Source organism: Trifolium pratense, linkage group LG4 (assembly GCF_020283565.1).
Source record: "Trifolium pratense cultivar HEN17-A07 linkage group LG4, ARS_RC_1.1, whole genome shotgun sequence".
In the NCBI taxonomy this organism is placed as follows: Eukaryota; Viridiplantae; Streptophyta; class Magnoliopsida; order Fabales; family Fabaceae; genus Trifolium; species Trifolium pratense.
Window position 1 is genome coordinate 47236161 of NC_060062.1, and position 18012 is coordinate 47254172.

Consider the following 18012-nt stretch of genomic DNA (forward strand, 5'->3'; position numbering starts at 1 on the left):
TGTTCATCTCTCTATTTTATATTTTTAGTTCTAACATGGTGGATCCAAAGGAACCAAGATTGAAGATTCTGTCTTCTATTTGTTTGCTAATAATTTGAAGATGCTAAAACTGAAATAGAAATAGAAATAGAAATAGAAATAGAAAGACAGTGGGGAAAGATCAAAAGTTGAAGACGGAAAGTGGATCGTGAAAAAGCAAACTGAAGAAATATACTTTATACTTCAAATTTTTAAATAATACTCTCACAGTCACACGACCCATATTCTTTTTTTTCAAATAGTATTTTTTTTTATTATTTTATAAATAAATAGTATTATTTTCTATAATAGTGCTGCTATATGCAGTGAAGGATGTATTCGTGAAATTCCACGATCTGACGTGGACCCATCAATTTCAATATATTAAAAAAACAGTGCTGCTATATGCAGCGAAGGATGTATTCGTGAAATTTCACGATCTGACGTGGACTCATCAATTTCAATATATTAAAAAAACAGTGCTGCTATATGCAGCGAAGGATGTATTCGTGAAATTTCACGATTTGACATGGATCCATCAATTTCAATATATTAAAAAAAATTGTCTCCCGTTGTGTGTGCTGATTTGCCGCGATAGATACTATTTTTCCTTGTCTTCATTGTTTTAACATGTTCTGGTGTATTCTTTGAGTGATTGGGAGTTTCAATTCTCTTGTTTTGACAGTGGGGATATTCTCTCTAATCTTGTATCCATGTATTTTGTTGGCATATTTTATGCCTATTTATTATACTGTAATTCTCTTAGCCTTTTATGCAAGAAAAACAGTGGAACTTGGCTATGGTGTTATTTTGTTAAGTGTGTGAGCTCAAGTGTTGATAATACATACATGAGTTTGGCTTTAGTTATTCATGACGAAATCAGGAAAGGGGTATGCTTCACTTTAGAAAGAAAGCTCAAGCATTTCAATGAATTTGTGGGTAATTGGTGTTCACTTCCACAGGTGAAAATAGGCTTATCTCCCACTTTGAAGCATTTCATCAAACAACTTATCTGTTGATTGCAAAATTTGAAACCAGTGAACATTCCATTAGTCAATCTAAAATGTATCCATCACAATATTTGTGCTCATGGAAGCCTGCAGATTTATCTGATTATGTCACTTGCTGGCTCATCGCTGGTGACAACGACAACGATGGAAGCGGAAACCATGAATTCATCATCGATGAAGAAGCAAAGTTGTGGTGCCGACTTATCACGTCTGCTGTTATCTTTAACCCACCACCGTTACCTTTTCATGTCTGAAGCTGTGAATCCGTGATAACTCCATCAGTGAACAAGACCCAAAAGTGCATGCAATATAATAATTATATGCAGAAATTTGAATCGAAGGTAATGCAATCATGTAGCAAAAAGTTTATCACGGCCCCAATGTGTATAAAGAAAAGTTGTAGTACACAGAGGTAGAAATTAAGTTTAGAGGTAACCGAGTTTAAAAATATAATTTAGTGAACAAAAAATTAAAATTTGAAAGCATAATATACATACAATAAATTATAAGATAAATTTAAAGATAATGTTGCGAATATTTTTTGTAAGTCATTTTTTAAAGTCAATTTTTTTTGGCCCTTATATTTTCATATTTATTGTAATTTTGATCACAACTCATATATTTTGGCACAAAATTACAAATTTTAATCCCAAAAAGATTAATTCTAGCCATAAAAAAATATTTTGTCAGTAAATTCAATATTGGGATATTAAATCACCTTTTTAGTACAAAAATTGATACCATATTTTGGGAAAAAACATTCGCTCGGATCAAATTTACAACAGTTATATAAAAATAGAGCTTAAAAAGTTGAATTTAAAAATAGAGCCATTTTTATTAGTTTAATAAAATACGAGGACAAAAAATAAAATTAAACCAATAATATAATAACACACTAGCATAAAAAATAAATAAAAAATAGATTTATGGGGATCATGTCCTTTTGTTGATCCCCTTCTAACTTAGTCTTTTGTAGTAGACCTGAGCTTCGGTCGAATTCGGGCCGAAAATCATAAAACCAATAAAAACCGCAATCATTTAATTTAGACCAAATTTCAATCGTTTACATCTTCGGTTTGTTCAGGTGGCGGACCGTACGGGTGGCGGGTAGAACGGGTCGGTTATTACTGGTTAGATTGAAACTTTGTTTACATATAAAAGTCCATTATAAAAAAATTTCTAATCTTCAAATAGTTTAATATCTTGTACACAATGTAACAAAGGATAGAAGAACTAAATGAAAAAACAAATAGAATGTTTACTTTGTTTCAAATTTGTTGATTTAAAGACAATAATATATAAATCAAGTAGAAGAGAAATATATATATATAAATATATATTTCGCACTTCCTTCATCAACATTTTATAATTAGTAAAATATAATATTTCTCTCTTATATCAAAGATGGATAAAATCAACAAAGCAAATAGTATACGAGATTGAGAGAGAGTGAGAGAAGAAAAAAAATTAATTTGCATTTAAATGGTTGTTCGGTCGGTTTCAATTACGAAGAGAAAGAATTTAGAGACCCACACATGCCCATATGCAACCATTCATGCACGATTATTCACAATTGTTGATCTAAGACCCGACCCATGCACGACCAGATGCTTCAATGTGTTGTCCGTTATATCAGTTTCGAATTGGGTCACGGGTCCAAGATATCTTGTAGTAGAAACATAAAGCACATATTAAAAGGGTATGCTAAGAGGGTCTTAATAGTACTTAACATAAAAAAATAATGTGAAAAGAATAACACTTTTAAAATATTTAAATTTTAAATGCATTATTTTTAAGATTATGTAGTAATTTTTTAAAGAGAAATTTAGGATATGGAAATAGTGTTCCATAGTTCAAGACAAAGAGAACCATAAAATTCAAAGAGCACTTATAAATTATTTACATTTATCTCTCTCCAAAAATATTAGTGAGATTCAAATTGGAGACTTCTCAAATCCAAAATTCGTCTTTTTATTATTAGACTAAACTCTTAGAGTTTTCTTTACAACGTTGTATAAGATTTTTTTATTGTAGAACAAATATTGTATAATATTACATCCGTCTCAAAACAATAGTCCTTTACACATACCAATACATAATTTGAATCATTAATATCTTTAATTTTCTTTCATGAAAAATTATAAAAATTTAATATTGTGAAAATATTCATTGATATAAATCAAACAAGATCTTATTTGCTAATATTTGTCTTTATACATTAGTAAAAAATATACGGTCAAAATAAATGTTAACAGGGACAATTGTTTTGGGATGGGGGGGGTACAAAATTAGTTCCGTTATAAAATTATTCGCCATTGCAAGATTATTGTCCTGTATATTTTAATTATTATTTTAGTATTTATGATGAACAGTAGGGTTGGGAATAGGTCAGGCGGCCTACAGGCGCCTTCGACCTGGCCTGTGTAAGTCTGGCCTGGCCTGACCTGTTTATTAAAAATGTCAGGCTTAGGCTTTGAAAAAAGCCTGTTTACATAAATAGGCCAGACTCCTAAAAAAGCCTACAAAGTCTGATGGGCCGCCCTGTTTATATTTAATTATTATTATTTATATTTTTTTTGCCAAAGAAAAAATATATTATTATTTAATCATATTTGTTATTTTATTAACTTTTAATTATTGTGCTAATCATTTTATTAGCTTTTTCTTAATGTTGTAGAAATTATAAAAATTTAAATGTGAAATAGGCTTTTAAGGCATGTTTAGCCTATTTAAAAAGATTATATTGAGACATTTATGTAACACAAACTTTTAAATAAACTACAAGGTCAAACCAAAATAAATAACATTTGATAGGCCGTAGACCAGGCTCATGCCTGAAGAAAAATCGTAGGCCAGACTCGGACCTATGAAGGCCTGGTCTGGCCTGGCCTGGCTTCCCAACCCTAATGAGCATGTGAAAAACCTTCTTACCTCATTTGATAAATAAACCGCAATTTAACTCTTCAATGGCTAAATTAAAAAAAAAAAAAAAAAAACTCTTCAATGGCTCAATAGGAGTTGATGACCTATTATCCTCATAATCAGCCAAGTAGCCAACTAATATATATATATTATTTTTGTTATCATATAATATTTATTTTATGATCAAAAAATCAAACTCTTTTTATTCATCTTTTATATACCTTCCGTCATGATCACTATAAATAGGTAATGATTGTATTCATATTTCACTACACTATAATCTTAGTTGATCAAGGATGAAAATCAAGCCTTATATCTTCGTATTCTTTGTTTGTGCAATAAATGTTATATCGGTTGTGGCAATTGAGCCATGGAAAGATGAGATTCAATGTATGTATGTAGGTGAGTGCTAGGTTGTCTTCCCATGTAGGTGTGCTAGTTGCCTTCTGCTGATGTGGCACCACTTAAAATTAACCATGTGGACTTATTAACTATTTTATGCATTAAGTTTTGTTTTACATATTTAAGCTTATAATTTTTGTTATTTGCATAATCTCCCCACTTTCAATTAATAATTAATAGTATCTCATATTTTTAAATAAAACTAAATCTTTTGTCAAAAAAAATTAAATCTATTTATCTTTGAAAGAAAAACGAAAATCTCTTCAATAATATGAAATTAGGATTCTTCTTCTGCAATTAGGGTTCTTGTTCTTCATTGGATCCCAAAAATGCATCTACTGGATCTCATCTCAGTTCAATCAATACACCAATACATCTACACTGTTTCTCAACACCCCACGCGAATTTCCCAAACCCAAATCCTTCCCGTTCTTCACGAATCCCTTTGACATAATCGAAGAAGATATCATCGTCTTCCCGGTCATCGACGACGACATTTACCATCACCATCGTTTTTCTCTTCACAATCACCCCTTCTTTCTCAGTTCCAATATTCTCCAATACGCAGAAGCCAAAACCCCCAATTTTTTTCATTGACAAAAATCAGAAACGATACACATATCCTATCTGATTATTCAGCTGAAGCTGGGACTAGTGCAAGTGAGAATTTTGATAGTGTTGTTGTTGATTATGTTGATCATAGAGAAGGAGGGTATTCTCCTAAGATAGAGATTGATCCGGTTCTCGGGGTTGCGAGGCCGAACCGGGATGATGAGACTGAACTAGATTTTGCGTCCAAGCATGGAGTTAGAAGGAGTGAGAAAGATAGGTTTTTGAGGTCAAACTATGCCTTGAATGGGATAGTAGGGAACCAAAATCAGAGGAGCAAAAATGGGGTTGAACCTGTTTTGGATTATGGTGATAAAAAAATTGATTTAAGAGGGAATGGTGATACTAATGGAGTGGTGAATACTTGGACTTGGAGTTGCTGCGGTTGCTCCAATGCCAGAGAAAAAGAAGGAAGAGGAAGGTGTAAATAAAGGAGATGTTAAGGTGAATCTGTATGCAGAAGGGGAGGAGCCTGTTGATAAAGAATGGCAGAGACCATCTGGAATGAAGTATGGACTCACAGAAAATCCTGGTCTTGGTTAGTTTAAATTGATTTTACCTGTTTCTCACATTTAACTTGCAAAGCTAATTTTGGATAGTTATCAAAATAGTATGGTTGGTTTAACTTGTATTTGTATGACAAAATTGATGTCTTAACCTTTGACGCACTTACATAGACACAAACACTGAACTCAACATTGACACTTACTCGTCGACAGAGGTAATAATTTGAGAAAATGGATAATTAAATGGAACTGCATGTATTAGTGTCAGTTCGGTGTCACACAAATAGATGTTAACCTTTATGTTCTGCATGTATCAGTGTCAGTTCGGTGTCACGCAAATAGATGTTAACCGAGACTGTTCTGATATTGACGCATATTTGCAACTTGTCCTGCAAATTGCTACCACCAGAGAAGAAAAAAGTTGTGTTGTGGTAATCTGGTAATGCTGAACGTAACTCACTCACTGATACATTTGAAGTAAAACATTGTAATAGTTGAGAAATTCATTCTACTTCTTGTAATTCTCTAATAATAGTATATCACATGAAATGCTCTTGAGTTCATCAATAAGTGTCTTGATTTTGCAATTTCTTTATCAGTTTGAGAATTCATACAATTAGGCGTTCGTACCCTCTGGCCAATAAAGTTGGTTTCTTATATAGGCATCGTGAAGAATTACATGATAAGTACATCAATGGATGCAACTAACGAATGAAACATCGAGAGTTTAAGTGATGCATGCCATATCATGATGATTTTTTAAAAAATCATGTCTCAGATTGTAAAATCAAACATTATGATCTGTGCATGAGTTTTTGGCCTGCTTTTGATCCTTTTTTGGTGCATGTGTTTTTAATTTGAAGTCTCTCATCTTTTTCAGTATATCTGTATGAGAAACGGCACTAATTTCTAATGAATTTCTCTTTTAAATCATATAGAGTATGGTTAAATCTGTAATTTTATCCAAATTATGCAGGATACAATATCTTGTTATGGCTGTGGTTTGACATTGCCATGCAAAACCATGAAGAAGGTTAAGGATTCAAGCTGTGCTCCTCAGTATTATTGTAAATCTTGTGCAAAGGTTCAGCGAATGACTCATTTAAGATGTCTTTAGTTTCTTGACTAAATATATCTATTGCTGATATTTAATTAACACTCATGGTTCTGATCCTACAGTTACTTAAATCGAAACAATATTGTGGCATTTGCAAAAAGATTTGGCACCATTCAGATGCTGGTGATTGGGTTAGATTTTACTTCTCAATTTGGTGTCTGCTTGATTTAATTTATGCTTATTTCACATAGAATCAAAATTTTGAGATCTTATGGGGATGGACACTTTGAGTCAGGTATGCTGTGATGGTTGTAATGTTTGGGTGCATGCTGAGTGTGACAAAATTTCTAGCAAACTTTTGAAGGTATCATATTATGGTTAACATGGTCCTACATCTCTCTTTTCACTATTCTTTTGCTTGTTTGATGTCCCTGGTCTAAAATATTATGTAAGATGACTAACTGGTTACTTGATGCAGGATCTGGAAAATATAGATTACTATTGCCCAGATTGCAAGGGAAAGTCGGATTGTAAATTATCAGCATCACAAACATACAAATCAATAAAGTATGTAGTAATTATCTATTGCTTCCTTTTCCCATACATCCAACTTGTTTGTAGAGGCATTCAGCATTTGACTTTATTCTTTGAATCTTATGATATTTTTTTTGGGGTCAGATCAGTAGGGAACAACCAAAAACCTGTGTTACCTGAAAAGCTAGCTGTGTCATCTACATTTAATAATTTCTCTGGTCTTGCCATTTTTGCTGTATTATTACATTATATCAAATTCTTCAGGAAAGTAGTAACTTATGGATCCAGCAAAATAATTCTACAGTGAGAAATAGGCAATTTTTCATTCTTATCACGATTAGCTTGACTCTATCATGTACTAACCGATCTATGCATGCAATCACTTTATCCCATTTTTTACATAGTTATGGAGAATTCACTTATATGTCATGCAAATATGTTTTGGGGGTATATTGAAGAGCTTATTTAAAGCTTATTTGTACTTATTTTATGATATAAGAACTTATATTAGTGTTTGGATGAACTTATTTTATGTGTCTTTATGCAACCAGGTGGACCTATTGAAGAATAAATTTGGATACGATGAAGCTATTAACTACAAAGAAGAGCAAGACCTTGATGCAGCATTGAAAAGGTTAGTTTATAACAATTTTGCAGTGGACATATTTTAGTTCAATATGTTTGTTGACGTAAAAAGTATAGTTACTGTGTTTGTAGTAACACGAAATCCACTAGTAACCGGGGGTATATCTATTTATGTAAATCAGGCACTTTCCAGAAGGCATTGACATTTACTTTGAGAATGTTGGAGGCAAGACACTTGATGCTGTACTACTGAATATGAAAATCCACGGTCGCATACCTGTGTGTGGAATGATTTCACAGTATAATCTTACGCAACATGAAGGTGTCACAAATTTGGCGCATCTCATATATAAACGGATCCGTATGCAAGGTTTTGTAGTAGTTGATTACTATCACCTATATGCAAAATTCTTGGAGTTTGTCTTGCCTCATATCAGAGAAGGGAAGGTTGTGTATGTGGAAGACATAGCTGAGGGACTTGATAAAGGCCCTGCAGCATTGGTCGGCATCTTTAAGGGTCAGAATGTTGGCAAACAAGTGCTTGTTATTGCTCGTGAATGAATGGCTGATGCTTTCATTTGATTTATTTTTTGTGTTGAATAACAAGCCCTCTTTGTATGGCCTTCTTCATAATCTTTCTCTACTGTAGTGTTGTTTTTAATTCTGTATTTCAGTGACATCTTATGATAATTAAAGCTATTATATGCTTCTTTGTTACTTCTAGCAGTATAATTTAAGTCAGTTTTCTTCGTTACTTCATATAGTCTCACTGTTAATAATAATAACTTCAGAAAAGCTAACACAAAAATAACAGAAAAGTTAAAGCTCCACAATGACTGATAAAGCTCCTCAATGGCTGATTTAATAACATTCATAAAAATAAGTGACCATATTTGGCTAATAGCAATATAATATCAACTAAAAATCCACACAAAAAAATACCAATAACTTAAATTGTGGTGCAAATATTCAATAATGTCATTATAGAATCTCCAACTAAAATCCATCAAAAAACGTTTATGAACTAAGAAATAACATCATTACAGAATCTCCAACTAAAATCCACCAAAAAAAGCGTTTACGAACTAAGGAATAACATCATTATAGAATCGGCATGAATTACAAATAGTTTCAATTCTTCTCCTCCGGATCATTTTCTTTCACAAAAGCTTGCTTGTGTTCCAAAGATTTTGTTAGCATCAAATCTCTATTTTTGTTGAAAGGATGAAGTGTCAGTTGTAGAGCAATTTTCAGTCTTGATCCTTCATCCACCTATCAACATAATTTTACACAAGTCATTAGTGAAAATTTCACACAATGCAATCAAATTTAAAATTTTATTGTTTTATGTAAAATTTCTCTTTGGATTGCAGGTTAGATTGTTTGTCACTATAAAGTAAACACAAAGTTATAAGAACTTCTTCCATTAATTTGCAATAAGTAAAAAAAGTTCTAAAATTAAACAAGTACCTTTCTGAGATCAAATTTACAAAGGGAATTTCCTTATCTTCAGTGTCCAAATCTTCTCTAACTTCTTTTTTAGTAGACAGTGGAGATGTAATGGATATAGAACCATTCTCATCTTCTTTTCGTTTTCGTTTGCCATTGTTCTCCATTCTGAAGGTGTGGTGTGGTGCTTCTGATTCATTTGCCATTGCTTTATAAGGTGAATAGATGAAGGTGTGGTGATTCTTAAGGTGTGGTGTGGTGCTTCATATTCCTTTGGATTGCAACAGAAGTTGGCATCGGTTGGGTATTGTGCAAATGCATTGGAAACATAAGTTAAGCAGAACTAAGGAATAATGATGCTGTTTAGGGGCTAAAGTCTATTCATTTTATTTTTTTTGGTTGAAGGAAACATAAAAGTCTATTCATATTCCATATTAACGTTAAAAACAAATTTTAAAAATAAAATTAAATCAATTTTAAATACATCGGCTAACTAATGTATCTGAACTATATTATAGACTAGATACATTTTGTTACTCGATGCATCTAAAAAATTAATTTTTCTATAAAATTAAGGATCTAGTCATGTTAAATTATAGTAAAACCAGATTTTTACTAAATTCAATACGAGAGTTTGGTCGAATCGGATACCTAATCATGTCAGATTATAAGTCAGAGTTTTTTTTTTTTGAAAACTTGGTATCCGGCCTTAGGACCGACTAATCCAAGGGGACCAATCCCACCGCCCACTTGTGGGGGCCCCATTTAAAGCCATAGTTTTTTTTGCTCTGTATGGACTTAGCCCACCGAAATTGGCACCAGTGAGAATCGAACCTGAGACCTTGAGAGGAGCATACTCCAAGGGCCCAAGCCAACACCACTCGACCAACCCCAAGTGGGTTGATTATAAGTCAGAGTTATAGACGGATATGATCGAAACAAGAGCATTCAAATTAGAAGTTAGCATGTGAGACATACTATTGAACTATATTTTTAATAAAGTCAATATGAGAGAGTTTGGTCGAATCAGATACCTAATCATGTCAAATTATAAGTCAGAGTTATAGACAGATATGATCGAAACAGGAGCATTCAAATTATAAGCCAGAATGTGAAACATACTATTGAACTAGATTTTTAATAAAGTCAATATGAGAGAGTTTGGTCGAATGGGATACCTAATCATGTCAGATTATAAGTCAGAGTTATAGACAGATATGATCGAAACAGGAGCATTCAAATTAGAAGTCAGCATGTGAGACATACTATTGAACTATATTTTTAATAAAGTCAATATGAGAGAGTTTGGTCGAATCGGATACCTAATCATGTCAGATTATAAGTCAGAGTTATAGACAGATATGATCGAAACAGGAGCATTCAAATTAGAAGCTAGAATGTGAAACATACTATTGAACTAGATTTTTAATAAATTCAATATGAGAGAGTTTGGTCGAATCGGATATCTAATCATGTCAGATTATAAGTTAGAGGTATAGACAGATATGATCGAAACAGGAGCATTCAAATTAGAAGCCAGAATGTGAGACATACTATTGAACTAGATTTTTAATAAAGTCAATATGAGAGAGTTTGGTCGAATCGGATACCTAATCATGTCAGATTATAAGTCAGAGTTATAGACAGATATGATCGAAACAGGAGCATTCAAATTAGAAGTCAGCATGTGAGACATACTATTGAACTATATTTTTAATAAAGCCAATTTGCCCCTTGGTGTATAGCAGGACAAGTGACTATGCAAATTTGCTGATGTGGCTTGTATACTTCGAAAAAATTATTTATATTTATTTTTTTAATTCCACATCTGATAATATATTTTTTCAAAAAAAAAATTAAATTTTTTTCCTACAAAATTAAAAAAACGATTTTTTTTCCAAAATAAAAAAATCCTACAAAAGAAATAAATTTTTTTTTTCCTACAAAATAAAAAAAAAACGAATTTTCTTATTTATTTTTTTTCAAAAATAAAAAAATCCTACAAATCAAATTTTTTTCCTACAAAATTTTAAAAAAATTTCCTACAAATAAATTTTTTCCGTACAAAATTATTATTTTTTTCCTAAAATAAAAAAACAAATTTTCTTATTTTGCTCCCAAATAAATCTTGGGGAAAAAAATATAAGAACATTGGTTTTTTGATTTATAATTGGTCTGACATACAAATATTGCAAATTGAATATATAGCTCAGTTGGCACATCTTTGAAGCTGTTCCTTATTCTTAGGGAAAGGGTTGTTGTTCGAATCATGCAACTAGCAAAAGTGGTTGCTTTTTTGTTATTTTTGTCTTTTTTTTAAAATTGTTTTGGCATGACTTTTACAGGTCTAACTAAAACATGTTTTGGGAGCAAACGATACAATTCATGTCTAACTAGTGAACGCAGCTTAGAAATTTATTATATTGTGCACTATTATTATTATTATTGTGCTCTAATTTAATATAAAAAATCACATTTTTTGTTTTTTTAACTGCAAATGATTTTATTAAGCACTCTATTATGTACAAGAAGTACATAACAGACGAGGGGAATTACAAAAAGCACTCTATTATTTTTTCAACCATATTATAATTCCATCTGAAAAGCATTCCAAATTGTCTAAAGAAAAGACTCCATCTTGTGGATCTAGTTCTGATATCTGCTTTTGTCCTAGCTTTATCTTGCAGCACTTTGATAGCAATTGTGTTGAGATGGAGAAGGCTGAAGAAAGGGGTTCGCCCAACGTCACAGACAGAAATTAAACCCTTTGATCTAAGTTCAGCTGAAACTAAGTTATGTAGTTCATCAAGTCATGAGTTTCAATAAGCTTTCTGAGAGCCCACATGGAAAATCATATATCTATTTACATGTAGTCATCACTCATCAAAGCACTCTTCTTCAAAGAGCATAGTTTGTTCATTCAACAGGGAAATTGTAGGCAATTATGCAGATTTTACTTAATCCTCTTTCCGAGATAATATTTGAAAAGTTACAATAAGAGAGCTTAGAATTCAAACTTAACCACATAAAACATGTATAAGTCATTATTTGCTACAACTTAATTAAGCATTATAATGCCTTTTGGTACAAAAAATCAGCCAACAATAATCATCATTTGGAGGTAGAATTGCTGCAATTTTTTTACAACAATTTGCAGGTATCCAACTGTCAAATAAATTCCAATTCCACTTACCATTACCATCCACCAGATCATGCACTGTCATTCGTTGTAAATGGACAGGAATAATGACATTCTGATCCAAAAACAAACCTTCCTCTATCCATGCTTCACTCCAAGCATCTATACTTCTCCCATCTCCTATACACCAGAAACTACATTTATCTAGCATAGGCTTTAAACCATCTAGCGCTTTACACAAACTGGAGTGTGTAACTCTACTAGTACTAGTGTTGCTGCCCATTCTGGTCTCACTTCCATATTTTCCACGTAAAACCTTACACCAAAGTTCATCACTACCATTTTGAACTTTCCATCCAAGTTTAAGCAAGCAAGCCTTGTTCATAACATCAAGTTTTCTTAGGCCTAAACCTCCCATCCATTTAGGGACTGTAATACGATCCCAACTTATAGCATGAAATCTCCTCTTTTGATCTGTATCACCCCATATAAACCGACGTTGCATCTTATGAATTTCCTCCAAACAAGCTTTTGCATAGTTTTGTAGCCACTAGCCATGTATGTTCTTTCGTCCTGTATTTATTATTTGCAGGGGCCTTATTGATACTAAATTTGTAAGTTTTAATAGCATATTGAAAACCTAACTAAAACACAGTCATTGGTAAAATCTATATACTTATCTACCTTAATGCTTTTCAACAAAACCAGCTATTGCTTATAAGAAAAAAAAAAAAAAACCAGCTATTAACATTGATATGGCTGAGAGAACCAATCCAATTTCAATTCTTTGAAGGTATGAACTTTTTTTTTTTTGAAACAACAATAATTTTATTAGATAAACTTCAACAAAACACAAGGAGTGTTTGAAAAAGCAAGGATACAATCCACTATAAAAGTGGTAACCGAACAAGCACAAAACAAGGCACTCACAGTGCAAAATTCGGGAACAAAACAAAGGCAAGAGTTGGGTTTTGTTACAAGCACAAAACTAACCTAAAACTAAAACTAGGTATCAGAAGATAACAATTAAAATCACACAGACAGCTCCCTTAATTAACTATCAAGGTGATTAAACCGTCCCAGAGCAGAACATGAACATGTTAAATGTTGGATAAGCACCAGATAAAAGTTTCAACAAGAAATAAACACAATGTTTCAACAAATAATACCAAAACTTTAGATTTCACGACATGCAATTTTTTATAGAATGAGAGTTCCTCGTGCGATTATAAACGACTGAGTTTGTATGCAATACACAATGACTGAGTTAACAAAGAAATCAAAGCTAACCTCAATTACCCACGGTGCAAAATTCGGTAACAAATCAAAGCACCAAACACAAACAAAACTAACCTAAAACTAAAGGAAGTGAAAAACCCAAAAAATCAAGAGATAGAGTAACTTACTTGTAAATGTTGTGGTAGAGATAGAAAGATTGGTTGATTTGTGTAGGATGCTAATTCGATGAACACAAGTTTGATTCAAGTTTGATTCGTAAGATGATGAAGTGAAATTCAACTTGTACGAAACAAGAAAATGGGTATGGAGAAGAAGAATAGGAAACAAAGAAAAACCAGAGAAAGAAGATGAAGCGTGTTCTCTGTTCTCTAGGTGATAGAAACAATTTTTTTTTTGTGAAAAGAAAAAAAAAAGTGACACTAACAATTTTCTTGAAAAGATTGAGAGTCATTAATGCAATGTGGTCAATTGTGAAAATAATAAAAGTTTATAAACCAAATATGTAAATTAAAAAGAGAAATAAATAATACAGCTGACTAATTTTAATTGGATCCACATCAGGTGTGCTCTTTACACACCTCTTTGTGAAGGTAACCAAGAAAAAACCATGTATGTATTTAAATATGAGATTCAATTTATATATATATATTCACCACACTATTTCTTTCTTCTTTTACAATAGTGCTAACATACTCTGTGGTCCTTGAATGGGAAAGAGGTTGTCACACTATAGCTCCTAAATATTTTTAAATTGCAATTATATTTCTAGTGTCTTTTTTTGTTAATTAATAAATAATTTTATCGACCAAAATGATCAGGGAAATTCACATTTCTAGATAAAATTAACTATCTAAAAATAGATTTGAGACTTAGATGACTAAAAATTAGATACTTATAGATGTGTTTATAATTTCCATACATTCAGAGACTATATTGACACCACCTCATATATTCAGGGACCAAAATAATTGTTTAACCTTTATTTTGTTTAATAAGAATGGTTTGTTAATTTGCAGTTGGTGCAATAAAAGACTTCAAAATAAAAGTTGTGTACGATATACGAAAACCTTGGACCACCTGGAATGGCTTTAGAAAAATTAAAAAACGAAGAAGCAAAAAAGTTGGAGAGGGCTCACAAGGTTATGGTGGTGAAGTAGGTGCACAAAGTGGAGGTGAACAAAATGAAAGTGGAAGTGACACAGAAAAGTAGACTTGATGGAGGAGATAGAATAAAATGGAGGGTGTGAAGGACCTCCATGAAAACCAAACCCATTGAATGTGTGTATTGTAATTCAGGCAAAATGTAAAAGAAAAGCATCTAGGCTATACTAAGATTAATACATTTTCTTAAGTTAATATTTTGCTCATCTATATCTTTATATATTGTACCACTTATATTATCAAAGTAAAATTGGATAATAAGAAGTACCACTATTTTATGATATATTATTTGTTTGACTTAACTACGTATTTGGTTATTTACGTTTATTTTAGGTTTTAATTTAGTCTCTTATGTTTAAAACGTATTAATTTGATCCTTACGTTTCTGTCATTATGATAAGTTAGTCATTTTCATTAGATTTTAAGTTAAACCCGGTAAAAAAAAGAACTATGTATGATTATCATAGACCACCCAAAACTAAATTATGATTCATCTTCTTGTTCATTGCCTCCTTCACTCAACACCTTGATTCATCTTCTTGTTCATCACCTCCTTCACTCAACACCACCATCACCTTTTTAAAGAATTCACACCTAAGAATTAATAATTAGACACAACCAATCACATAATTACAAATTATTAATATATTAAAAATTACAATTAATTGCTTCAAAAAAAATTACAAGTAATTAATAGTGTAGTAGTTAATAAAACTAAATCTCTTTAACCAAAAAAAAATTAACAAAACCAAATCTCTATAAATAAGGAAAGGAGAAAAAAACATACATATGTGCACTTTATAATTTATTTTCACACGCTCATATTGTTTTTTTTTTTCATACTAAGCTTTCTTTTTATTTCTTTTTAATTTTTTTTACTAATCAAATCCTTGTATTTATATTGATAAGTCAATTCAATTAGTTTATAGTTTATATTTTCTTTTTTCTTCTCTCATTTTATTCCTGTAATCTTACTTAAAAATAAATAAATATTAATTAAATATTTTTTGTGGCACTTTATATTAATAAGATAATTCAACCGTTAATTTTACTAAATAATACAAATTGAATTATCATAGTTGGTGGTCAAGCCCGTTGACTTGTTTGAGCATCGGTTAGTTTGTTTTTCATTTGTATCTGTGTGCAGATCATGTAAACTCTCGTAGTCTCTTTTGACACACCTTGTACTAAAAGGACTATTTGGTTGTTTAATATATATATATATACAGTGGCGGATCCAAGACCTAGGGTCAGGGGGTGCAAATTTTTTCTTATTAATAATTATTTTCATATATATAAAATAAATAATTTATTTTTTTATTCTCATTTTATTGTTTATTTAAACTACTAAATTTTATTAGATTTTATATTTTTGTCAAGTGACCTAATAGTTAAAGTGACATTTTAAATTCTAACTTCGAACTCAGACCCCTACTACTAGCAGAGCATGTCTTTGGTCCTTAGATAGATTCCGAAAAAAGGGAAGAATTATAATTGAAGACTAATTCTTGTAATTTCTTTGAGAATCTTTGTGTAACGAAACACTTTTGATTAGTGGAACGGAGAACCGCTCACTCCTAAACGAAGATAATATTTGAACTGAACTAACAAACATCATGGATTTTAGTGTTTCTTTTCCTTTGCCTTGTTTAATTTCTGTCTGTGATTATTATTGCGCCCCTTTGATTTAGCTGCTATTAATTTTACTCTCATAGTATTAATGAGATTTTTCTTCTGAATTCACAATATTAATAGTTATTAATTGTTTTTAATCTATTCAAAAGAAAATGGGAAAAAATCTAAGAAACAACCTTAGAAAAGAAAACGACAAAGAAGTCGATGTATAAAAAATTGGACTAGTTATCTGCCAAGTTGGGCTACTTATGGGTCAGGTCTCCACAAAAGCTTGTGTGTTAGCAACTGAAGTGAGACTTAAGAAATATTTTAGTGGTGCAGAATAATAAAGTGAGGGTGTGCAAAACATAAACCATATAGGATAATTGCTGTAAATTTTAAAAAACCAGGGCCTCACATGAGAGTAGATCCGCCCCAGTATATATATATATATATATATATATATACACACACATACACATACCATTTTTTTTTTGTTCAAAAAAAAAATACAAATTAAATTATCTAGTTTATCGGCAGTAAGCTACCTTATAATTTATATTTTAAATGATATAAGTTTGTTTATCAACTATCCACTATTTTCTTATTAAACAAATTCATAATATTTGGATAGTCCCTAAGTTTCCAAAAAATACAAAAATAATAATGAATAAAAATAAGGTGAATTCTTTGGTACCCAACATGTATTGTTGGACACTGCTATTTCATACACAAAATTCTTAAAAACATGTGGCAGTGAGCTATAAATTTAAATACTATCGTCACATGAGCACTATTATTTGTTTACTAGTATAACTTACCCGTGCAATTGCATGGGTTAATGTTCAATGAAAAATATAAATTATTAAAATTTTGTGATTTTTTATTTATCTATAATTTTTATTTTATTTAATGTAATTTATTTAGATATGAAAAATAATGCAAATTTTACATATTTTAAAGGGGAGGGCAGCGTGTATAGTAATCCTCCACTCCCCGTTCCCAATCCACATGTTATTTTTTCTCTCGTAGACATATGCATCAGTTTCTGTAAGGATCTCATCAACATATTAAAAAAATTGAATAAATAAATTTATTCTTCGTCTTTAAATATGCTCTTTAGATCCATTGGAAAAAACATATAGGCCATAGAGATGAGAAATGATAAAAACTAAATAAGAGAAAAGAACATGTAAAAAAAATAATTCACAAATTGGTTGAAAAACAATCCTAGATCAGGGTAATGAGAAAAAAAGATGAAAGAAAGCTAAAAGCAAAAGTATTTTTAGTCAATTTTGGCAATGTTTCTAAAATTTTGTTTTACCATGAAATCATATTCCTTGAGTGTAGCTATCTTATATACCAAAGTTTGAGATAATATTTTTGGTGCAATAATTAATTCGTAATTAACACACAATTAATATAAAAACTTCTATAGAAAGTTAGAAATTAATATACAAACTTTTTGAGAAAGTCAAATCTCATAAAATATGAAAATTTCAATAAATTAATGATAGTATTGCAAGACCAAAAATAAAATAATGTATTTAAATAAAAATAAACAAATTGATGAAGAGAAAGTTTCATTTTTGTTTAGTACCAAATTGTAAAAAAAAAAACGTAAACTAATTCAAAGTCCACTAATTTTTTTTGAATTAACCTAAAACTATGCATCATTAAACATAATTATTTGAATTTTATTTTAATATTTTTAACTATACAATCCGCTCCCAATACCAATATATATAATTCTACACCATGATCATC

The 18012-nt window shown here is 31.0% G+C and overlaps 1 protein-coding gene across 3 annotated transcripts; it reads left to right on the forward strand.

The window, feature by feature from the left end:
- The first annotated feature begins 4575 nt into the window (after window positions 1-4575).
- Window positions 4576-7883, forward strand: LOC123881585 (histone-lysine N-methyltransferase ATX3-like). Of its 3 annotated transcripts, XR_006799518.1 has the most exons (7): window positions 4576-5499; window positions 6444-6551; window positions 6647-6715; window positions 6820-6888; window positions 7003-7091; window positions 7610-7692; window positions 7826-7883. XR_006799518.1 is itself a non-coding variant. In XM_045930305.1 (6 exons), the coding sequence occupies exons 1-6, from the start codon at window positions 5473-5475 to the stop codon at window positions 7363-7365; spliced, it is 525 nt and encodes a 174-aa protein (XP_045786261.1). In that variant the 5' UTR covers window positions 4576-5472; the 3' UTR covers window positions 7366-7603. The 3 variants fall into 3 exon arrangements, 2 of the variants coding, with proteins under 2 accessions (XP_045786261.1, XP_045786262.1); XM_045930305.1 differs by lacking the exons at window positions 7610-7692; window positions 7826-7883 and adding an exon at window positions 7203-7603; XM_045930306.1 differs by lacking the exons at window positions 7610-7692; window positions 7826-7883 and adding an exon at window positions 7203-7603 and having other exon boundaries at window positions 4576-5470.
- The last annotated feature ends 10129 nt before the right edge of the window (window positions 7884-18012 follow it).